Raw genomic sequence first — 25,036 nt, forward strand, 5'->3', positions numbered from 1 at the left:
ATCTTGCGATTTTTTTCAGAGCAACATTTCTGATCCATGGATTTGGCTAGCGCGTAACCCCGTGTATGTGTGAGGCAGTATTTTTCGAATGTACACGCACTGTATAAAGAAAGCAAATGTGTATCAGTAAGTGATAATCCGACCTGTGCCTGGGCTGAGCTATCATTCAGGGCTTTCCGGAGGCCTTGACTGAGTCCCCGGCGCAGATTCTGCCTCTGGATGCTGTCCAGCCTGTTCCTCCGCACATAGATGGACACAACTATGACACAGGAATGTTGGGATGAATAAAAATCGGGGAAGTGAACTATTACACGCACACAAAAAAAAAACAAGGGTTATATTTACCTGTTCTCACCCACATTCTTTCAGTGATATTGCACTGCTGAGGTGGAGCTTCAGTGGTGGTGGTAAAAGGGGAGATGAAGACAGCCGTGCCTCCTCTTGGAGGGCTGGTCCTCAAGATGGGTGGTATGAATATTCTCCTGGTAGATGGAGCCCTGATGGTTGTGGTGGTTGTTGTTTTCCAGGAGACGGTCACAGGCAGCACCGGGGTTATGGGGGTTGACTGCGTGGTCGTGATTCTTTGCAAAGGCGTTGAACTGTGGGGCATTCTTGTAGTGGTTCTTGCAGCCACGCTTGTGGTGCTGAGCTTCACAGAGGCTGTTGTGGTGTCCTGTTGAGCAGTCAGAGGTGATACCTGAGATGTCCTCTCAGTGGGCCCAGTTGGTGTCATTCCGGTGGATTTAGAGGGGGCTAGTCTGCCCTCTTTAGGAGCAGTGGGTGCAGACACTCTAGATGTAACAGCGGTTAAGTTGTCCTTCGCCGTCACTGTAAGAAGACAAACATTAGTGTGAGGGATTACTAATGTGATCTGTGGATGAGGTCAGACTGGGCGATGAATTTATAGGTTATGATAGTTAACTGAAACCAATGGAATCACTACTTTAATGACTATGTTTATAAAATTAACTCCAATTACAGTATAGTTTTTGTCAACTCCTTCCATGCATGGGCTTTTAACTCATTCACTGACAGACGTTCTCAGACCCTCTTTTACTCTAACGTTTGAAAAAATTGGAAAAAATATATATAAGTGTGTTTCTGGGATTGAATAGCTGGACTGTGAAAAGACAAGTAAATTTGTCAATGGCAGTGATTGAGTTAAGGCTCATTTCAGATGCATTTATTTCGGTATTGCTGTACGGCTATACAGAAGAAGAAAGGTCAAACAATCGTTTGGCAGTTGAAGTTCATTTCACTTTATCACATAAAACTTAGTGACCTTTATTTTTTTTTTATCTTGCACGCGACAAATACTTCCAAAAAAAAAAAAGAATACTAAAACTAATCAAATCCAAACTAAATTGATGTTTAAAAGAACAAATAATAAAATAATAATAATAAAAACTAACAAAGCTGCTCTAAAAACTAAGTAAAAAAGAAAAGTAACTGATTTAAAAAATAACAAAATAAAAAGTCACTACTTTACAGCATAATGAAAAATCCAAAAGTTTTCTAACCCTGGTGCGGTTAAAGCTTGTTTAGAAGTGACATCCAGATTCACTTTACTGAAGATGAGCTCATTCATTTGCAGGAATGAGCCACAATTGCTAATAATAATAATAATCATAATCAGCAGCATCATCATCTTCATCATCATCATCACTGCTCACTACTATTAGATGAATCAAATTTTACATGTGCACATGCATTATTGCCAACCATCCAAACCTGGGTGTTCTCATGATGGTCCATCTGCTGCTAAATTTGAATTTGACAAATAAAAGCCAGAAGCTGCATTTTCTGATTCAAAGGTATTTCTGTAAAAACGGTTCATCTTTAGTGGTGCTCCACTTTCGGTGTGCTTTTTGTGCCAAGGCTGAAAATAGCTCTTAATAGCTCAGTGCTTCAGTATGCTGCCCATCATTGGCGGTGTGACCGCTATTAGGGTTTTTGGACTTATCTGAGAAACGAGCGCACTAGGTTTGTTTCGTACCACTAAGCAGTTTAGGACCTTTCGGTAACTCTTGGTTGGAGGGCCCAACATAGTGGTCCGTTGATTATTTGACAGAGAATTGTGGCCCTTCCTTCATGATTCAATAAAATGACTTGTGTAGCTCTGCTTCAAAGATAGTCTATCATTTTTTGAGAAAAAGAGTACCGTGCATATGTCATCCTCTTGGGTTCTACGCCCATCACCTTTATGACTTTATTACTCGGCCAATAGAATTAATCTGACAATATTCAAGCCTCGGTGGACTCAGGCTTCAGAGATGAGACTCAAAGTGAGATATCAGGTAAGCATTAGATAACATCGATTTGAGCAGTCATCCTAAAATTTCACACACGCTTGGTCGTTATCCGAACCCTTAGCGCCTGTGATGTCATTTTCAGTCGACTGAAGTGACAAAATGGCCGCCCCCAAAGATTGCTAAAAACGGGTGGATTAACTCTTATTCCACAAATGCAATATTTATCAGAATGGCTTGTTTCAACTAGTGGGCCCGCGTAGAATATGTTCTTGAAAAATATATGTTTGGGTTGACTTCCCCTTAAGACAAACATACGTCATCATCATGGAAAAACTAAGTAATAGTGTAGTAGGTCGACAGTCTTACATGAATTTCCTGAACTTTCTGAGTCTCGGCTGGAACTGTGTGAAGGCCATCCGGTGATGTTGATATCAGTGGAGAGAGTCGGGGAAATTCGACTATGACCAAGGCTCTCTGGGTGTTTGACAGTTTCCGCCATGACGGTTAAGACAGACGAAAAGGCAGGTAGGCCCGATAGGCCTTGCCCCACAGATTCTGAGCCAGCTTCTGAGTGGGGGACCGCAAAAGGCACCCGCTGGTCAGTCGATGGTTGAGCAGGAGCAGCTGGGACTGCGGGGTCGCTTGGTAAAGACGAGGAGCCAGAGGCATCATAGGTCGTCTTTTCTGTTCACGGAATACAAAGGCGACATAAGGTTAATATTACAGAAACAGGCTACAACAGCCATTTCTCAATTTGCATTCTTGTCAGTTCTTATGTCGTTGTGATCTTGTGGAACGTTATGAGTCACAGCCCAGGTGCTGTTCCAATTGAAAGTACGAATAAACAAAAAAACTCATGGAATACCCGGATGTTGTTCTTGTCATCTCCTTTAAACGAAGGATGCATCGGTTGGATACTTCTCAAGGGTTGGCTAGTAAAACGTCTGACGGAATACGTCAGACAGGGTAGGGGGGGAAGTTAAGAAGTAAACAGCTGTTCCAATTTTAAAAAACACTTATTATTATTTTTATGAAGAACGTTCTCGCGTGTGCTGTTAGGAAGACCGTACTTGGCGAGTTCGCGAGACCGTACTCTGCGTTCTTCAAATTAAGAAATGGCCAATGTTGAATACATGTCACTTGTTTTCTCAGACATATATTCTTTAAAAATGAAAACATCCTGACACAAAAACTGATGCAAACCTTCCTCTATAAGAAGTCCATCCAATACCTTACTGGTGTAACAATTACGGTAGGTTATTGCATTGCGTTAAAAAATTAGTGGATTTAAAACTCGGTTACTAAGTTGTAAATGGATGGATACATGCTCAATATGCTGTAGGTCTGAATGTGACCATATAAATTGGACATGTACTGCATGTCACAAATCAGCCTTACTAAGGTTTACGCTGATATGATTATGGTTGTTCCTGATACAAGCAGACCAATCTAACAGACTGCAGAAAAGATTGCTTAGAATCAAGAGCAATCGCACATGCTTGCTGTGACAGATTTTGGTTTGCTTAAGATTTGCGTTTTGTTTTATTCATTGCGTGGAAAATGAATCGGGAGGAAGTTTATAAACCCATCAACTGATTTGGGCCACAGAATGTCATATTTCTTGCCCTTTTTCAAAGAAATGCTCTGATAATTCTGTCACAGATGGTGAGTTGTTCCTCCAAGTCAGGAAGTTGGTAAATTACAGTTTCATCAAGTCTTCAACCTTTTGTCAAAAATACTAAAGCATCTCTGCAGGAGACATTGTAGAATATATATATATATATATATGTGTCGTTCACACTACTGTCATAATCAGAAAGCCGCAGGAGATACTGTAAGCGGCCAGTTCGGAGTCCTAACTATTCTAGTGCTGCTCTCATTCACTGCTTTTGATTCACATCCAATCATCAACAGATCCATTTTCCATCCGCTCAGCATGGTGAAGTGCATCCAGATAGCTCTCCTTCACAGCACATTATGGGTTTGAAGGGGGACTTTGAATATTAATTGAAACATGCGGGAGGTTGTCAAGCGCAGTCATTTGGGTTCATGGGTTCATTTCAAATGACTTGCATAAAATGTAAAATTACATGTACATATTTTTTTTTTTTTACATTAGAACTGCAATAATAGAACATTGGTAACAATTCACTGACTCACAGTGTACGTTTAAATGCAACCATTATCGCAGAGAAGTGCTCCAGTGCATTTCCTTATTTGTTTTCATGTGAATTGTGAACATCCACGGCACCTTCATGACAGGTAGTCATGTATATTTTCCATCTATAATCAACCGAACATTGTGGTCAAATGTGATTATCACTTACAGCATGACTATATTAATTTGTTCTTCAAAGCTGGAAAAAAATGATTAGTGCGAACCCATTAGGTACCAAAGAATGTGTGAGCTGCTTCAAAGCTGCCATAAGGTCACTAAAGAAATGGACATTCCAGCACCTGTCCTGCTCTGCTAACACGGATTCACATGCCAATCCTCGCTGAGGTGTTGGCTACCACCGGTTAGCCACCTGCTCTGACGGAGAGACGCATATGGGATGATTTTTCAACAAAGGGCCAGAGAGAGCAAGGTGATCAGATAAATGAAGTTTGGGCTAGCAGGACGGAAAAGAGAAAATGGCGCTGACAACATCGGGCAAGTAATTCGGTTAATTAAAAGAGGTTCGAGAAGAGTAAACGGATTGGAGGTGAGGTCGTTTGCGAAGGAAATGAACAATGAAGTATGCAGGTCATTTTATTTAAGGAAAGCAAATAAGTGCTCACGGTTCTGCACTTTACTGAAAGGACTATGAATGTGATACCATTGTGGTTAAAGGACAGAGGAAATACACATTTGTATGTTATATACCTTGAAATTTGAAAGCACAGATTACAAAATTCAAACGAATTGCGCATGACACAAGAGTTCAGTAATTCTCGTAAAACGTCGCTTAGGCTCAGAACCCAACAAACGTTTGCAGTGTTTTTTTAATACGATAATAGCACATTATATTATTATACTTTATAAAAACATACAATAAGGACATAATTGAATAGAATATAAAGAAAGGAGTAGTTTCTGCTATATATTTTTGCTTCAATTCTATAGACATTGTGCTGCTCCTTCTGGTGTGCCTGCCTTGGCCACCTGGGGGCAGTATCTGTATTCTGTATCTATAACAACTCCTCGTCGGGTCGCTCAAATTTCAAGGCGCCACTGTATTAGTAATTACACTATAACTTCAGTTTTGAGACCATTGACCAACCAAACACTATTTGTCATTCCTCCTTGAAAAAACAGCTCTATGCGGTCTTCAGCTCACCGACCACAACATCGGGTACACCTGCACACAGATGCAGGAGCTGTACCAGCAATTCTGCTCCGACATTTTGACCGACACTGTCACAGAAGGTTTTACTGAACAAATATGATCTTATTGTGATGGTGTTGGCAGCGGTGTCAAACTGCACTTCATCATCTTGAGAGAGGTTTTTAAAATTTTGTGAGATTTATCTTGATAGATAAGCGGGACAAAAGCTGTGCTGGTCCACACCACAACAATGAACACATTCAAACAATATGTTTGAAAATATTTCCTTTTCCCACCCCTTCAGTTGTTGTTTTTTTCCAATTTAAAACTTTCTCTCAGAAGTCCTCACAAATGCTATATATTCACCCCCTGAGCAGATATGTTTGAGTAACCAGCAGTCCAACGCGTGCTCCATTATACACTAGTTCTCCTTTTGCTCTCAGCTGTTTTTGTGCTCTTGAGTGCAGAAAATGGTAAACAAGAGAGTACATTTCCAAAGAGAGGCACAGAGAACCCTGGGAGCAGAGAAACACATTTCAGAACTAGAATCGGCTGCTTATGATGAGGTGCCAGCGGCATCCCTCAGGTTTGGACTCTTTTCATGGAAGACACACACACACGCACACCCCCACACGCATACACACCCCCAAACACACACACACGCACTGGATGCTAATGCAACCAAGCTGGTGTTCTTGTCTTATTCAAAGTGTGACTATAAGTCGGTGGGACGTTTGGAAGGTCCTGACATCCTGCGTCCTGTGTGTGCACAGCGATGGTCACTGCTGAGGTGACACAATGCAGTGCATTCTATTTTCTTCAGTGACATGCATCAACTGTCTGGAGCTCGGCCCGGGAAACACTTGACTACTGCAGCCATGCAGAGATGTCGACATGTGCTCGATTAACGAGATGTTTATCTTCTTTTTCGAGACATTTTCATCTTTCTGAAAGACAGATGCCCTTTGGTAGGGTCATGGGCATGCAGAGGGTGGGGTAAGAGTAAGGTTAGGGTATCAAATTATGGTTTTAAACTAGGATTGGCGTTTGAAAGTAGGGTTAGAGTTTTAAATTAGGGTTTCAAACTCACATTAGGGTTTCAAATTTGGGGTTTTAAATTAGAGTTGGGATTTCAAATTAGGGTTTCAAACTATGGTTGGGGTTTCAATTGAGGGTTTCAAACTATGGTTAGGGTTTCAAATTGGGGTTTTGAACTAGGGTCAGAGTTCCAAATTAGGGTATTAAAAGTGGGTAAGAAATTCAAAATAGGGTTTCAAAGTAGGGTTAGGGTTTCAAATTATAATTTTAACCTAGGGTTGCGGCTCTAAAGTTGGCTTTCAAACTTGGGTTAAGTTTTCCAAGTTGGGTTGCCTGAATGGAACTTGCCTTGTGCACTCAAAAAAGGCTTTTACTCAAATGGTGTGAAGCATAGAATGGGCCAAAAAAGAAATAAAGAATCAAGCCAAACACTTAACATAGTGTTATATTTTTTTCATCGGTTTCTACCACAGGCAAGCGAAAGCCATTACTCAGGTTAGTCTTAAAAGGTAACGGGGGACACATTCTCGCTGAATTATTACATGAACGATTATATATCTGCTGGCTCAAATGCTTTGAGAGTAAAAAAAAAAAGAAAAATAGATGCCCGAAGCTATTGATTTCTTGGCCTCAATGTGCACATTCAGAAAGATGCAATTTCTCTAAATGGTGCACAAGGTGTACAAAGCAAGCCATTCCAGGAATGTTTTTCAGAAGCTCTTTGTTGGCCAAGGAACCATATTGAATGAAATGGAGGCCACATGCCTCACTAAAAGGATGCAGAACAAGGGGGTTTCTCTTGGCTAATCAGAGAAGAAGGGGAAAGAAATGTAAAATATAATACATATAACTAAATAAAATAAATGATATTGTATACTATTAGTCTTTACTTTGATAATCATTAAAAATCTAGAAACTACTGCTTTGGAAGTTATTTGACCTTGCAGATACACATTACGCACAATTCAAACTCTGGATACAGTATAGGCAACCTTGGAATGTAGCCTGTTGTGATGTAGCCTCACTTGTTTTGTATTGTTCCTGATCATGAACTCTTCCTGAATTCAATCCAATAATTTATCATCTTGGGGTAGAGACAACCTGTCAAATACATTGAAAAGGTTCTGAATATGGAACACTGGCATGACAGTCCTCGGAATTCAAATGGACCGGTTAAGATTTAAAAAATGGGTGCATGTCATTCAGGATCCTCTCGTCATTAGAAATTAATGCAATGAAAGAAGGAAGAACCATTAAAAGCAGAAAAAAAGAAGTCATGTGTCACTATTAGAAGTAGCAGAAATAACAGATTTATACGCCACTGGAATGGATGTCAAATACAGTAAAACAACTGTTTCATAAAAATAGATTTCATAAAAATAGGATATTTAGTTAAAGCATGGCAAAGTGAGGCGTAAACTCCAAATGTGGCGGGTGATGTCCATGTTAGAAAATGTATGGTTATGTTCGCAAATATGTCAGTTATCCTGACCTAAGATTTTCAACCTCTGAAATGAATATTATCAACATAAAAAAGCTGCAATTTCAGAATGATGACTTTCATTGCAATGCAAAACTATTTGAGTTGATAGTCCTCATTTCAATCACGTGGATTCCCTTATTCATTGTTTTGGTCTATAAAGGCCAATTCATATTGAGCATGTGATTGTCCAAATACTTCTTGGCCTAACTGAATATGATGTCCAACACGAATATACAGCAGAGTGCGAGTTGAATTTCCCCTCGAGGGATTATAATGAGTGTAATTAAAAATAATAATTGCCTATAGATTGCTGCTCATTTCAGCTCATTTTTTTTGGGCTAACAGTGGCAAAGTAATTCATCACATTATCAAAAATCCAACAGAAGTACATCATTGTGCCACTTCAAATAACATCTTGTCACAGTGCGGCTCTTTGTGGCGCATTTGCGTGCAGAGACGAGGACGTGACTGTATTAAAACTCATGGTCGTCTGCTGCGAGCATGATGCGCGAGGAGACAGGACGAGGAGATAACTGCATGCTGTGACTCTGATGGATCTCGGGATTGCGGCCGCCAGTTGACATGGTGGATGTGAAATGGCAGCTGGGGGTCAAGGGAGGGCGCCAGCTAATGAGATTACATACAAGGTGAGCACGACTTCGCTTTCTGAGTTATGCATTTGCTCTACTTAAGTTGGCAGAAGCTAGTACTTCTGATGGGGACATTCTCATTAATTGGAAAATTCACTTTTAGAGCGACAACATCTCACAAGAATATACAATTCTCACAACAGGTGCGATACAGTGGAGCATCTGCTGTAAAATGCCTCTAAATACTATTGAATTCTATGCAATGCAGAATTAGACCAAAGTTGACAAATATGACTCAAAGAAAGTTAGAAACTGGGTGTCGCCACTCCAACAAGGGAGGAGCAATCTTTCGAAGCAAAGTTGCCGCTGTGGTGTCCCTTGTGCGGAACATAACAGGCAAATAAGAGTGTTCCAGATGCACTGAGAAAATTACAAAAGTCAACTGAGAAAATGTGCAGTATGTAACTTCTGTCGCCCCCCCCCTAGGATGGAATTCTGCATTACAGCAACTAAGCGGTCGCTTCAATATGATGTTTATTTTTCGTCAGGTGCCTTGCTGGGCAGCTAAGGGGTCCTCATTAAGATGCATGGTTGCATGGCATGGTTGCATTTTTTCCGCTGCAATTGCTGTTTTAGTTTACACAGTAATTATTGTGTGATTATTATCTGCTACATGAAATAAATATATGATATGAATAAATAAATTAATATCTTTATTTTGTAGCTTTTCGTAAATTGGAGACAAGGGTCTGCGTTGTTCCCGTTGCTAGCTAAAATGCCTCTTTGTTGGTTCGCCAGCACGGGAATGTCGCCGGGCAGCATGAAATATGAAAGATAAAATACTGCAAAATTCAGCAAGATGTTAGAGGAGGTGATGGGCTTACCACTCCTCTAGTAGTTGCTTGGGTGAAGACGGTCAGCAATTTCCGTGAAAAAGTTACATAATTCAGCTTTACACAGCTTTAATTTTTCCATAAGAAATTCGAAAGTCAAACAAATCTGGTACTTTTTTGCAGAATCATTTGTCACAGGGACATAAGATATTTTGAGGAGTTGCTTGATTGGAGGAGTCTGAACAACAATAATGGCAAGCAAGTGGCTCACGGAGTGCATTAAATTAGAGTCACTATGATCAGAACTGATATCATTTAACAAGAGATGACAAACTTATGTGTTTACATTAACATTAAGCAGGAACATAACATTAAAAAAAATCTTGACAGGTCCGACTAAAATAACAACCAAACTTCTTATACCTATAATATCCATAATAGCCCAATGAACAACATAAATTGCTACAAAAAACATTTTGGTAATTGATTACAAGTGCTGTAAATTTAGGGTAGCTGTTGTACAACTCTTAAATAAAGGTGGGTGGTTTAGGAAATTTTAGGAAATGTCTACAATGTCACATTTGTTGTTTGTGTAGGAAGACAAGGCTCCAGTCTCCTCACAGGATGATGTGTGCAGGTGATCTCAAGGTTTGCTCATCTGCTGCGACAGAATGAGCGCAAAGGCAAGCCGACGACTTGAGAATGTTCCGGTATGACTGTGTGAGAGCGATCACATGTCCTTTCCTCTGACTCTTTAATTGAGCCCGAAGAGACACTTCAGAGGAAGTCAGAGCTTCTCCAGTCAACTGGCAGCCTATTTATCAGTACGGTGGTGCCTTGGCTTACGAGTTTACTTTGTTTCGTGGCCATTGCCGTATATCAAATCATCTTCTGTATAGAAATGAATAAAAATTCAAAAGCCATTAATTCATTCAAGCCAGCCTCAAAAAAACACAACCAAAAATGTTTTTTATGTAAGAAAAATGAAATGCTACAGAATTGTAATTTAAAAAAACATATTGTGCGAACATAATTAAATAGAATGTAAATAATTAAACGGTTTGTTCATGATTTCATGCTTTAATTCAACAAACATTGTGCTGCTCCTTCTGGAAGATTTGATAAAGAATCACCGGAGACCTTTGCAACTAAATACTGTATATATAAAATAAAAAAAGTAATACTTATCATTTTCCCCAGAGGATAAAGAATATATGCCTGTGAGTGTTGTCGCTCTGTGTAACTTTAACAAACACTGTATAGTACTATCATGTGTGTTCGATGTTGCCCGCTCGGCATCCATTGCAGCCTGATCATCCTGGAAGGGGGATTCCCCCATCTGTTTCTCTATTTTTTTTTTAGGTTCTCCTTGCCCTCCTGGGGGGTAAGATCAGGGGATGTCGTGTATATGATCTGGTGCATATGTGAAGCCCTTTGAGACTTTCCTGTGATTAAGGGCTATATAAATAAATTTGACTTGACTTGACGTGTACATGTGTAACTCCTGTTTCTATGCAAATCTAAGTTGTTTAATGGTGTGTACGTATCGCAATAGTAACACAATTTACTACTAAGTCAAGGCTAATGATTCAGATTAATCCGTTTCCAAAAGGGAGCAGCAGAGGTTGGTCAAGGCCAGAGAAGGTTCAAGGAAAGCGGACAATGAGGAATAATAGGGTAAGAAAAGCCTGCTAAGCTTCCAGTTAAAGCCGACTGAAACCTTGAGCATAGGAATACTGGCTAAAGCATAAATGCTCTGTAGTTTGTGGGGTCTGCTGCAAGGCACAATCAAATACAAGCCTACTTTACTGCAGGACATTTTGAAGGATTTGGGCATAAAAAAGAACTGCACGTATTGTGCTGTAAATTGAAATGAGATTGACTTGTAGCCTTAAAACCTTTGGTTAAGATATATTGTGCAATAGCTTCTACTTCGCCAGCATGAGACGGGTGATTGTTTTGTTATTTGTTGCATTTGTTAGTTATGGACAAACTACACAAATAAATTCCATTAAACTTTATGGAATGGTCCCCATTTAAATTTTGGTGGAGCTCCACATACCGGTGTGGATCCAATGACTTGTTTTCAACTCTTGCCGTTACAGTCCACTTGAATTGGGACAGTGGGGCAGTTAACAATCCAATTCAACAGACCATGGTGGAGGTCTGCTTTCTGATGTTGGTGTCTGTTGTTGTCATCGTTTGCCTGATTCATTTTTGACTGCGCTTTTGATAAAATATAAACATCACATTCCGAATCTTGGACCTTTTCGAAAACAACATGATGAGATCAAAAGGGACATCCTAATTAAGTCATTCACTGCCATAAACGTTTATATTCGTCAAATGGAATCAAACATTTTACTGCCACTGCCGTACATATGCTGTACATCAAGTACAGTTTTTAACAGCGAAGCTTGGGAGGTGGGTCTCTCCCAGCTCATCTGTGAAAGTCTGGTTTCAACCACTGTAATGACTTAAAGATCCCTGTAGCTGGCGGTATCACTTTGCATTTGAGATCAGCACAACTTATAAATTTCGGCTTGTCGCGTCGATTATGAGGGAGAGAAATGCCAACACGTTGCAAGTCAGATAAATTGTACGGTGTGTGTACTGTATTTGTAAGGTATCAACAGAGTTTGCTCCAGGGGACGTAGTGGAAAGTGTGCCACAAATGTGAATGAGAAATATAACAGGAGAAAAAGCCACGGATGTTCATTTCGAACAACGCGAATAGTCAGCATCTGTCATGGCGTGTTTCTTTGTTTTATCTGTAAATAAATGATTTAGCCATAAAATCTAATTTAGTGACTTAGTTAGTTTGAGGTGTCACAAAAGTAAAAAAAAAATATTAGCATTTAAGTCATTGATATATTTTTGCAAAATCTCATTTCCTCCCATTTTTTGGTCAGAAACCACTGTTTTGGGTGAAACCAACCCATGTTTTACTGCTGATTATGTATTTGCATTATTCAATAGCAAAATATTGAAAAAAGAAAAAGAAAATACCTACAGGTAATCAAATGGCTTCTTTCCTCACAAAACCGAATAGCACACCAAGCCGGCACCGTCACAGCATGCCCGCTTGCGTGTCACATCGCAACGATCACGTGTTCAACATTTTGATGCTCCACAGCTGGCGCAAAACAAAATCTCCGTAGGTTCTCCCTGACAGAATGATGGATCAGCTCTGCAAGGGAAGCCTCGGCGACTCTGAGGCAGACCACACGTTTCTGCAGCTGGTGCTGTGATGGCAGTGGACACCCCACTGTCATGTTTCTAATGAGGTCAAAAATGGGAGAGAAGAAATCTCCATGCTCATTTCACAATGACACTGCATGATAGACAGGTCCACATCACACTGCTGCAACTTTTACCCCAGGCGTACAGATGCTGAGCAGAGGGACTTTGCCAATTTGGGATGTTATGTTGAGACTATGACAAGCAAGACTATGACAGTTAAATGTCTTTTGACTTTTTCCAGACTCTCATTGTGCAGTAATCAATCAAATTATTCAATATAATTATGAAACCAGCAACTAATTTAGAGAACAAAGAGCTCCCTGCGGTCTGCATAGTATTTATGATAATTACATGGAAATTTCAGACAGAAAGCGGAGGTTTTGTTTCAGATCAACACACCAGAGGCGCGCGGCCTGTTGGAGCATGTGGTTCGCAACTCTGCTTCACAGTCGAAGGTTGTGAGTTTCACTCTCACGTGGAGCTATCTGTGTGGAATTTGCATGATCTCCCTGTACTTGTGAAAACAAACATGTTAAGTCATTTCAAGACTCCTAAATAGCCTATATTAGGTTTGAATCTAGGTGAAAATGTAGCAGTGTACCTTGCCTCTTATACAAGGTCAGCTAGAATATAAGCAGCACTGTAGAACAGGATAAGTGGTAGAAAATGGATGGATCAGGGATGGACAACTGGCAGCCTTCGGGCTGCATGTGACAGTTGACCACACTCTGAAGAGATGGTTGATTAATCCCCCCCCCCCCCCCCCCCCATTTTTTTTTTTTATAAACCTAAATAATTCTTCATAAAACGCTGATAAAAATGTATTTGTTTTTTATGACAAATTAGGTTGAAATGAGTCAACAAAAAAGAAAAATACCCCAAATATATTTCAAAAATATAATAAAATATACAAAGGGATGGATTTGGAAAGCTATGCATAACAAACATAGCACCTCATTAACTCATTTACTGCCAGACATTTTCAGACACTCTTTTACTTTTCGTGGCCCCCTCCAACATTTAAGTTTAATTTAAGTTTAAGCAAACTGCTAAATCAATAGAAGGAAAGAATGAGATCACGGATATAAGTGGCCAAAATGGGTTTCCTCCACAGGGTGTCAGGGCTTTCCTTTAGAGATAGGGTGAGAAGCTAGGTCATAGGGGAGGGACTCTGAGTCGAACCGCTGTTCTTCCACATCAAGAGGAGCCAGATGAGGTGGTTCAGGTATCTGGTTAAGATGCCTCCTGGACACCTCCCAGTGAGGTGTACCGGACACAGGAGGCATCGGGAATGACCCAGGACGCACTGAAGACATTATGTCTCCCGGCTGGCCTGGGAATGCCTTGGGATCCCCCGGGAAAATCTTAAAGAAGTGGCTGGGGAGAGAAAAGTATGGGCTTCCCTGCTAAAGCTGCTGCCCCCGAGACACGTCCTCGGATAAGCGGTAGAGAATGGATGGATGTGTGACAATTATTCCCTTATAGAGTAGCCAGTTATGTTCATGAACTCAAAGGCAAAATGTATAAGGTGTCAATTAGGGGTAAGGTGTTTATTAGTGGGGAGAACTTTCTTTAGACTAATACATTTGAATCAAAATATACATAAAATGTTATTTAATGTTATATTGTTCGATGGTGTTATAAAAATACATTTTAGTAAGACATTTTAGCACATTGACACACACGGCCCTCAAATCTTCTGTTGCCTTACTTTTGCATAAATATCACCACATTAGACCACAGTGCTGCACTGCTCAACATAAAATACAGTATTTTTACACTGAAATCAAGTCCATTGTGAATATACCTAATGTGGGACACAAGCGCCAATATATGATGCAGCTTCCCAGACACTACTAATGAAAAACAAATGAGATCTTTAATGAATAAAAGGAGAAATTAGATTATTAAAATGTTAGGGAAAAGGGGCAACTTAATGAATGAGAGCTCAGGCAAAACCATCTGCTCGGTTCTCAGATTAAATTGGGAAAAGGTCATTAAACTGAACATCAGGGCTCAACCTTAAAAATCACATTCTGCATGTGTAGCAATAGCAGTACTGCCGGTTTATTTCAGAGCCCAAAGGCAGACAGACACTGTAAAGAGGCACTGTCCTCACAGGAACCCGCCCATATGGTAGGTTTCTTTCTGAATAATAACTAGGCCAGATCACTACATGGCAGTATGGAGAAATTTGATTGATGGAGGTATCAGATGCTAATCTCAGATGCCATTTGAACTGAAGAAAAAAATTATCTTGATAATATTCTTTCCTTTTGGTGAGGTTTTTTTTTGCTAACCAACTTGACACCACATGAAAGATCGTTTCAAATAATGTAGGAAAGAGCCGAGCCAAAGCTGTATGAAAAAGAGCAGGCACAAAAAGAACCCTGGATGATTGGATTACTACTCTGACTGTCACATTATAGAAGGGGTGTGTGTGCGTGTTTTTACCTTAAAGTAATTTCCAGTAATGTATGATTTCATTAAAAAGCGCAAAACTATATGGGCACCTGTGCACTAGTACAACAAAGATACTGAATGTGTAATTAGTCGTCCGTACCTTAGCTACAGTATATGGGACACATTTTCAATGGCATATATGGGTTGCACATGGTCGTTAACCACCACCATTGTCGTTTTTATGTAATTCTCTCACTGGTCTGATATGACCATATGCATCTCGATTGTCCCCTCCACTGAACACATCTTAATGGGTGTCATCAATGTCTCTTCTGATGTTCACCGCGAAGAAATAAGGGACTGACTTGCAATATCGTTACTGAGACAAATGCTGCTAACACTCGAGGGTATCACCACCTAATCCTGCTCTTCACCTCCATTGATCTACTTGTACTGTAAATTGTGATGCAAGAAATACAGTCAAAATGCATTTAAAAAAAAGTCTGGTTGAAAATAAGGAATCAAGCAAGTATAACAGAAAATACAGTATGTGCAAAGCTTTCATGAATCAGGCGTTAGACAGGATGTCAGATTATTTTAAACATACACAAAATGAGAACGCATTCCAGACAAAAACTGTAGTGGCAAATGAATAGCTAAAATCCAACATATCCAGGGAGGAGACCATAATGTCCCCTCTCTGCACAAAGTCATGGGAGTGGTGATCTCAGACAGACATCACGCCCACACAATCAAATGATGTAACAGCACATCCCAGATGGATGAGGGGAAGCAAACCGCTATTTGCTACACTGCAGCATGCGGAATTGATTTGTTTGTAAACGTGCAAAGAGGTATCTCTCCAGAGGCAGTGAAGGATCACATTGGGATTAGCCTGGGATGAACCGCTACTCTGGGAGCCAGTTGTGTCATTCGAACGCTAGATGAGGCGACCACAGAGCACGAAGCAAAGGCATCAATCAAACAAATGCTACATGCTACAAGAATGCACATGAGTAGGTAGACGTGCGGGAAGGTCGAAATAGCTTCCATTTGATTGGACCTGGGGGGAAAACTCAATAAACCTATGGTGACCTTCACCAAGGAAGCTTGTTGTTTGCCATTTTATGTTGGAAAGAAGTATTTTGCAAACACTGTTTACAAAATTTGGTTGAAATTTGAGGCACCGCCAAAGAAAAAGGAATTTCTCCCCGACCCTTTAATTTTCCAGTGATAAATGCAGCCATTCCCAAACATTTGGCCTGTATCCCTAGAAGACATCTATAAAAGTAACCCGATGATGGAAAAGCTGCATTAAGATAAAGCGAAAATATTGAATTAATACTAATTTTGAAAAATCCATACCTCAATCATTTTAACTTTTTCTTGGGTATTGATTAATGCAAAGGGCTGCCAGTTTGATACGGTACACTTCTAAGGTTACATAAAAACAACATATCGTCAATACTTCCATACTCATTTTCTCCAGCTTTTCTCGTTTCTGGTCATGAGTGAGTTGAAGCGGGGTACACCCTGGACTGCTCGCGAGTCAAACACAGGGCACACTCTGTAAAGATGTTGGCGAAAGTTGTTCAAATTACCTCCAAATGTGAGACACACTAAAAACCGATTAAACATGCAGGCCTCAGGACTTTTCGGGACGCTGTATTACTCATTAATTACACTTCAACAGGTGTTGTACTCCCTTTAATGCGCTCTGAGTTTGTGATGCTTCACTGGCACTGATGTAGCAAATGGGCTCCTCCACTCATCTCCTTCACACGATTGCTAGAAACCAGGAATAATGGGACTTTAAATTAAAAAAGAAAAGGAAAAAATTGCTATTTAAGGGGGGAAATCAACCCAAACGTATTTTTTGAAGAATGTGTTCTATGCAAGCCTACTAGTTGAAACAAGGCATTCTGATGAATATTGTGTTTGTAATCCACTCGTTTTTAGCCATCTCTGGGGGGGAGGCCATTTTGTCACTTCTGTCGACTGAAAATGACATCACAACTACCCGGGGCTCAGGGAACTACCAATCACAACTGAGTTGTTCGTTCCCTGAGCCCTGGGTCGTTGTGATGTCATTCTCAGTCGACAGAAGTGACAAAATGGCCGCCCCCTGAGATGGCTAAACCGATGGAATCGCATCGGGTTAACTCATATTGCACAAGCGCACTATTAATCAGAATGCCGTGTTTCAACTAGTGGGTCTGCAGGGAACATATTCTTGAAAAATATATGTTTGGGTTGATTTCCCGTTTAAACGACAAGTAGGCCACATCAGTCAAACTTCCGGGACTGAGTGAGGACACCACATGGGGTCATCTCACGGCTTCTTGAGGTTACACGTTGGTTCATGTAATGAAATCTCATGAAACTTTGAAGTGCAAAATAATTCAAGACTGTGTGAAATGGCGGACATTAATATTGTAATATCATGAATATTTCCTTTTCCCTTTTAGTTTAAAGCCACAGTCTGGAAAAAATGGGGGGAAATAATATGGCCGGCCATCAAGGAGGATTGTCTTTGTCATTTGAATGCTGACCTGAATCACTGACTTGAATGATCGCAATAGCAGCCACGATGCTTCTCATGTTACATTTCCATTTGTGTCAGTGCTAATGTAATATAAAAGACAGGGATCATGGCGCAAATGTAAATCCTACTCCTACGCTTGTTAACATATCAGATACTGAACCCAGTAACCCCATCTAAGCATGTTTGGAAAACAATATGGCTGATGTACACAAAAGAATACCATTTTCTATTTTTACATGACAATGTGATGATTCTTTGTTAGTTGTGGTCGTGGGAATCCCAAAAAAAAACAGGTCAGGTCACAGCACAACAAAGTCCCATTCACTGTAACCTCTAATTAAAATGTTGTGGCCGGGCTACATTTAATGCAAAAGAGGTTACAGCACTTGGCATGTGCTTGTGTTGATTTGCTTTGGGTAGTCCAGCTTCAAGCCACATTCCAAAAATACGCTTGTTATGTTAATTGAATACTCTAAATTGTCCATAGTAGTGAATATGAGTGTGAATGGTTATTTGTACTGTACGTGCCATGGGATTGACTGGCAACCAGTCCAGGGTATACCTGACCTCTTGTCATCTGAGATAAGCTGTAGCTCCCCCACGATCCTAATAAATGGTATGGAATGGGTGGATACATATTTCTCTTCATTTCCTTGCTGTTTGGCTGAGAAGAAACATGTCATTCGCCTGCCTCATAATGATTCATGCAGGGTCCATTAGTTCAGGCCATTACTTAGCTACAGTATTATGGTTCCTTGCATGATAAAGGATCACAAAGCAAAAGAGAAATATTAACAATATTTAGTAGGGACTGACCAATTAACTGGCTGGCTGATTTAATCGGCTGATATTAGCTCTTATAAAAAAAAATTTTTAAATCAGCCAATGTTTTGTCTTTTTTCCACCCACGGAAATACATTACAACATAGGACAAAGATATTGATAGATAACACCACACATTCCTCAAAAAATCTGGCCCAAAAATATATTTTTTTCCTGGTGTTATGTTAAACAAATACTAAAAGACAAATGATTGGAAAACAGTCAAATGTTCTGCCCGTAATTCATATCTTTATTGTTGTAAGCATTAGCGCCCAAAACAGAAGTTATATTATTAAAAAATATATATTTTTTCAATTAATGGGCCGATTATTCGGATATCGGAAATTCTTTTTGCCATATTTTGTTTAAGGTTCAGTTTTTCATTACCATATTTTTCTGACCATTATGCACATTGAATAATTAGGTTGAAATATCAATGATCGGGTCTATTGTAAATCAATACCTAGTCATGCATATCTTTGTGGATCAGTGTATGTTAAATATTTTATTCCAATTGTACTGTATGTTTTTGAAAGATTTAATGCTACTATGTTTGGTTCAGACTAGACACGAAATTTCGGGGAGTGCCACGCGTCTTGCTTGCTTTAGTTTGCCGCGCAACTACACGAGGGTTGCTTCGAGTGGAAGAGCAGATCCTCCTGGCTAATGCTAAATGCTATCTTGGTTGACAGTTCAACAGCTGAAAACAACAATCACTCACCATTATCCAACCTTTTTTTTTCTGTTACCTCAGAGAAGTTCCACTTTATTTTGTTAATGACAATATTAGTTTTTGTTGAAAGAAAACAATCATGGCTACACTAAGACTATCACCGAAAATGTTAATTCACTTTTCTATTCAGTTACATCAAATGTGGTGTAGTTACTTTTGGGGATTTTAATCAATGTTTAAACTTAAATATAACTTGAGACTTAGATTTGCAAGTAAAAATTTGGGAGCCTATTTGATTGATTTTTCTATGTCTATAACTCAGACTTGCTGATTTTTGTGAGGTAGCACCACAGCCAAATCTTTGCTATTTACATACATAAGCAATTAAATGCACAGAGCAATGCTGGACAGAAACATGGCTGTATCTCATAACACACAAGAACAAATATTCCCTTGATCGCACTGAACTATACTAGGGATAATACCGAGCAGATGGTACACTGTACTAATTAGAAGGCATGTTTGCCTTTTTCGTTACATGTGTGGGTTCTAGAAGGGATGCAAGCATTCAACGCTGGCAAGCTGGCCCTTTTAAACATCATTGCGATATGACAAAGAACCTCTCAGAGATCATTTCCATCACCAATAAATGTTTCATTATTTGACACCAGCGTCATCAATTTAGGGGCCGAAACGCTTGGCCTGCAAGAACTCTAGACAGATGGAGGTGTGTGAGTGGAATCCAAACGCTGATGTTTTGAATCGCACGCACACTGTTTTTAACGTGTTTGCATATTGACTTAGAGATGAGGCACAAGCTGCATCTACGGAGGCAAACATCGATCTGGACCAGGCACATTCATCTCAAGCTTACCCTCAAGTTAATTAACCGCTGTGCGCTAAATCACCGCAGCGAGGTGAAATGAGGGAATCGGGGTCGGCCGCATGCTATCGAGGGTGAGTCATGGTTGTTGTTTGTCTAAAGGGACTTCCAGGAAATTGTTTTTACATTGGTGGCAGCTTTGAAAGGGCTCATGCTGGCAGAGGCAGGAAAAAAATAAGTAGCAAAAACAGGAGTGATGTTCAGCTCCTCAGTCAACTGCTTCTTTTAAAGTTAGTCATTTATTGTGCGGGCGGAAATAGATCGCAGGTGGAAAATGACATCTCACAAGCATGATTTTTGCAATGAATTGATTGAAACTGAAAGTCATGAATGGGAGGGTTAGTACTAGAGGTGGGTAGTAACAGCCTACATTAACTTTGTGGACCATTATATTTAAAGTGACAGTGTGTAGAATATTTTGCTTTTTTAAAGTTCATTCATTTTGAAAATCTACTATTAATTTCAATTATGTGCAAAAAAAAAAGCTAGAGCTGGGCATTTTACGATAATTTTCCAGTCTGTCTATCGCCTTCCTTCTGCAGCCGTGTTACCCTTCCGCCGTCCGTCTATCCGCCTTTTTGTCCAGTTTTTTTTTTTACTTTTATGATGAGGATACCCAATTATAAATGCCGCTGGAATTAAGTAACCCGCGTAATTGCTGTACCGGTAATCAAGAGGCGTGCCTTGCCAAGATTAAACAATGGATGTCTTTCAATTATTTTTTTTTAACTCAGATAAAACCGAGATCTTGATTATTGGCCCTGTTTGTCATCGGCACCTATTTACACTCTAAAAACAGTTGGGTTAAAAATAACAATTTTGAGTCAAAACTGGATCGATCCACTATCAATCAATTTTCAATTTGATCCATGTTCTTGCGTTCTTTTGTACAAAACAGCCCAATTTTTTGGGTTGGAGTCAGAGGATGATCATTTTTATGAATAAGGACGGAGGGATGAGGCCATAAGGGTACCCAGGTCGTGGATGGAGGACGGAGGACAGACCGGCAAAAAGGGCAAAGTGCCCAGCTGTGGTAATCACATGTTTTTGACTTGATAAGGAGGCAATGCTGCTTGCAGCACCTAATGAGTGCACTAAATGAAATCCGTCTGTCACTTTCTAAACGTGCAGCTTTGATGCTGTAAGTGAGTGAGAACCAGGAAAGGGAGGAAAAAAGCCAGGTGCCAGCAGGATTTTCAACAACTTTTCCGACCGCCCCATCAAAGTGGAAAGAGAGCATGCAATTATTCCACCGCACACAAAGAGATTTTGTGATTATTGGCAAACATGGGAAATTCCCACCACGCAGAACTCACTGCTTTGGTGGGACCAGAATTAGGACAGGTTTTGCCATTCGGCCAAGTTGTGTAAACATTACGAGGTTGCCCCAGCAGGAAACACACCAAACACCAGTATTTCTGGCTAGAAATAACATCACGCTTCAGCCTTATTCCCTTCCACGTTAATGCGCTTGTGTTCTAACGAGTGTTCAGTGTAAATTCAATGAGTTGTCCATTATAAGTGAATATAGATTATTGCAAACCATTCCCTCCCCATGTCATTTTCTATTCCAGTACTGTACTGAAAAATGTTCAATGACATTATCATCGACCGTTATTGAGTTTAATTAGCGACAACTACAATTGGAAGTCAATGCAAACTTTTTTTTTCAATAATATGTTCTATGCAAGCCCACTAGTTGAAACAGGGCATTCTCCTAAATGTTGTGTTTGTGGAATCAGAGTTAATCTACTCGTTTTTAGCCATCTGTGGGGGTGGCCATTTTGTCTTCTGTCGACTGAAAATGACATCACAACTGCTCACAATGACCAATCACCGCTCAGATTCAGAAAACAGGTCGGCCGTGATTAGTTGTTGTGAGCAGTTGTGATGTCATTTTCAGTCGACAGAAGACAAAATGGCCGCCCCCAGTGATGGCTAAAAACGAGTGCATTTTGCTGCTTAATTTATATTCCACAAACGCAAAATTTATCAGAATGCCGTGTTTCAACTAGTGGGCCTGCTGGGAACATATTCTTGAAAAAAGTATGTTTGGGTTGACTTCCCCTTTAAGTCATGAAACCACAAGGGAAGGAGTAACTGTGCTGAAGCATGGGATTGGAAACCTGGCCCAGTATGAGTATGTGTCATTACAGTGAGGCAGGGTTCACCTCTGATTGATCACCTGTCAGTCAAAGTGCTGACACACTGGAACAGACAATGCACACTAAAAATGCAATGTTTGTTTTTTGTATTGAAAGATGAATTATTCTTGGCACGAAAGAAACGAGGCAGTGTCAACTGTACATATTAGTTCTGCTATCTTAGATCAAAGTTCCAAACAGAAAATGTTGCTGATTGTAAAAATACTTTTTACTTTTCCATTTTAACACCAGTATCTGTAGTTTTTACCCGATACATTTCGAAAACAGGGTCGTTTCTTTTGTTTTACATGATGCACAATGGGTAAAACATAAATTGGACTGATGTTCGTGGCTCCAAGGCTTACACCCGGTCCCAGGTATCCCAGTTTATGATTGGCTCTATCTCAAGCTATGACATCACTCGAGTAGACACTATGCTACCTGCTACAGAAGGTAATTTAATTGGAAAGTGAGAAGAAGTCAAATGATCGACGACGTGGAGTGTGTCGACGAGAAATTCTTGGCGAATTAGAGAATGGAATTCCTCGTCCAATCTGAGAAAACATGTGGAGGTAAAGCGAAATGATTACCCTTTCGTTACCTTGGCCCTGGTTAATGACGTTAGTTTAGCTTTAGAATAACATGCTGTTTTAGCCTGCTAGACCATTTGTTTGTTCTCAGGAAGGCCTTGAAATTTTGAGATTTGAGAACAAAAAAAAAACAACCCAGTCAGTTTAAAGAGTGTGTTAAGTGACGGCCTTTCAAATTGAATAGCCTTCAAATTGTTGTGAAATTATGAAAAATGAAAGAGTTTTCAGAGCAAAATATGTCTATTATATTTCCACTGCAACATGTTGCCCTTGTTTGTGGATGCTTTCATAGTGCTTTGCATGCATTTGAAGCTGGCAAGGTTGCTATAACATTTGTGTTACTCTGACTTGTCTTGCTCAAAGGCAAATTAGAACATAATCATTTCATTTGTCTAATTTCCTTCTAAATTATCAAGTTGAGCAAAGCTGATCTTGAAACACTAGTATCAAAAGACAGATTATGATCACACTCAAAAGATTCCTGCAGGACCAGGGATTGATTGAAGCTCTCTAATACTCATAGGTGTGAATAGTTGTTTGTGCCCTGTGACTGACTGGCGATCAGTCTGAGGTCAGCACCAGATGGACGGATGAGTATTAATGGACATGATTAAAACCATTTAATTCATTGATCATTAGGAATTCCGTCTTGAAGCAATCGAAACAAAATGGATGCCGTGCTAGGTTGCAACACTGGTAACAAAAATCCATGATTAAATCAATACCACCCCTCACCCCCTCCACCCCCCACCCAAATGCTTCATAATGGCCTACAGATACCACAAATTGGTGGCCAATAAAGATCCTCAACTGGCTTCAACGTAGTTCCTTGACACCAAAATAAAGCCAAAGAAGTATTTTTATATTAGACAGGGACCTTCTGCGAAGAGAGAAAACCCATGTGTAATACACCACCCCAAAAAAGTATTTAGGTTTATTGTCTAAATGAAGCTCCTCAAACTCACTTCAACATAGTTTCTTGACACCGAGATGCTGGCAAATACCCCACTTTTCTCTAAATGAAGTGCCTCAATTTAATTCAACATCGTTCTTTGGCACCAAGTTGCCACAAGAGTACAGTAAAGCACTACTTTTGCCAAACTGAAACTATTCAACTCAAGTCAACATAGTACCTTGGCAGCAAGATGGCAGCAAAGCCCTACTTTTGTCAAAATGAAACCCCTCAACTCAATCCAACATAGTTCATTGGCACAAGATGCCACAAGACAGTGACAAAGTCCTACTTTTGTCTAAATGAAGCTCCTCAAGCTCACGTCCACATACAGGTCTTTGATACCAAGTTGCCACAAGATGGTGGCAAAGCCCTACTTTTGTCCAAATGAAGCTCCTCAACTCACATGCACACACAATTCTGACAATATGCATGGGCACACTGTATTGGCTACTGTCAGCACAAGAAAGAGTGCAGTGTAATGAACATCTTTACAGCCCGTTGTTTCTAATGCTAGTTGACAGTATTGCAGTGTGTGTGCAGCTGTAATGCGGTGGTAGGTATGGTAGTCATCGCTGCTGAGGCACCGCTTCTCTCGTCTCAGCCTCCTAAACAGTCAGCACATCCAGTCGTATTAAACATGTACCCCTGCAGCACTCACTTGTATGCACTTGTTTTGTTTGGTTGGGTCAAATGTACCGTGTTGTGTCAAAGTCGTATTAGAATGGAAGCAATATGCAGCTTAATCAGTGAGGAAGCTTCGTTTTTACAGGCAACCTTGACCCCAGAGATAAAGCTACTCTTGGCAACATTATGTGTGTCATTAGTGCTGACCCAGATGCTCTGAAACACATGCGACTGCACTGCTTTGCCTTTGCGTTCCCATAATAACTCCCTTCAGCCTTATTACAGTAAATGATCATGGTTAATGTCAGGAAAATGTGAAAAAAATAATAATTAAAGAAGAGGATTTTAAAGCAGTTTTAAGAAGTTGAAATAGAAAAGTGGGCTGAAGAAATGAAGGTTTGTGTAAGTGAATGTGACAAAAGAGCACCATCAATTCACATTGGTTTCCTTGCAGTGGAGGGACAATAACCACCATCAAGATGGTTTGCCAACCACCAATAAATCCCACAGGAGGAGAAAAAGGAAGGACAAAAATTAGGTACAGCCGTGTTCTGTGCCTGCACTTTCTGTGTTTACAGTTATGTAGAGAGTAAATGTTGTTGTTGTATTTTCATACAGTACAATAATGTTGTGTGCAATTTTTCTTATAT

General features: G+C 40.0%; 1 protein-coding gene and 1 long non-coding RNA gene across 3 annotated transcripts in view; one reads left to right on the forward strand and one right to left on the reverse strand.

Moving 5' to 3' along the window:
* The window catches only part of kiaa1549lb (KIAA1549-like b), a 54,508-nt gene that overhangs the window by 27,455 nt on the left and 2,017 nt on the right, over positions 1-25,036 (reverse strand). For both annotated transcript variants that reach the window (XM_086026706.1, XM_086026705.1), the window contains exons 2-4: positions 2,619-2,936; positions 346-828; positions 144-259 (exon numbers count right to left, since the gene is read on the reverse strand). In XM_086026706.1, the coding sequence (XP_085882832.1) occupies positions 144-259; positions 346-828; positions 2,619-2,936 (917 nt within the window). The remainder of the gene's footprint in view (positions 1-143; positions 260-345; positions 829-2,618; positions 2,937-25,036) is intronic.
* LOC147149937 (uncharacterized) lies at positions 5,976-10,983 on the forward strand. The gene is made up of 3 exons (XR_015086296.1): positions 5,976-6,146; positions 8,536-8,728; positions 10,101-10,983. It is a non-coding gene; the product is annotated as an uncharacterized LOC147149937 (long non-coding RNA).

Source organism: Filicampus tigris, chromosome 3 (genome assembly GCF_054856515.1).
Source record: "Filicampus tigris isolate MCC_2025a chromosome 3, RoL_Ftig_1.0, whole genome shotgun sequence".
In the NCBI taxonomy this organism is placed as follows: Eukaryota; Metazoa; Chordata; class Actinopteri; order Syngnathiformes; family Syngnathidae; genus Filicampus; species Filicampus tigris.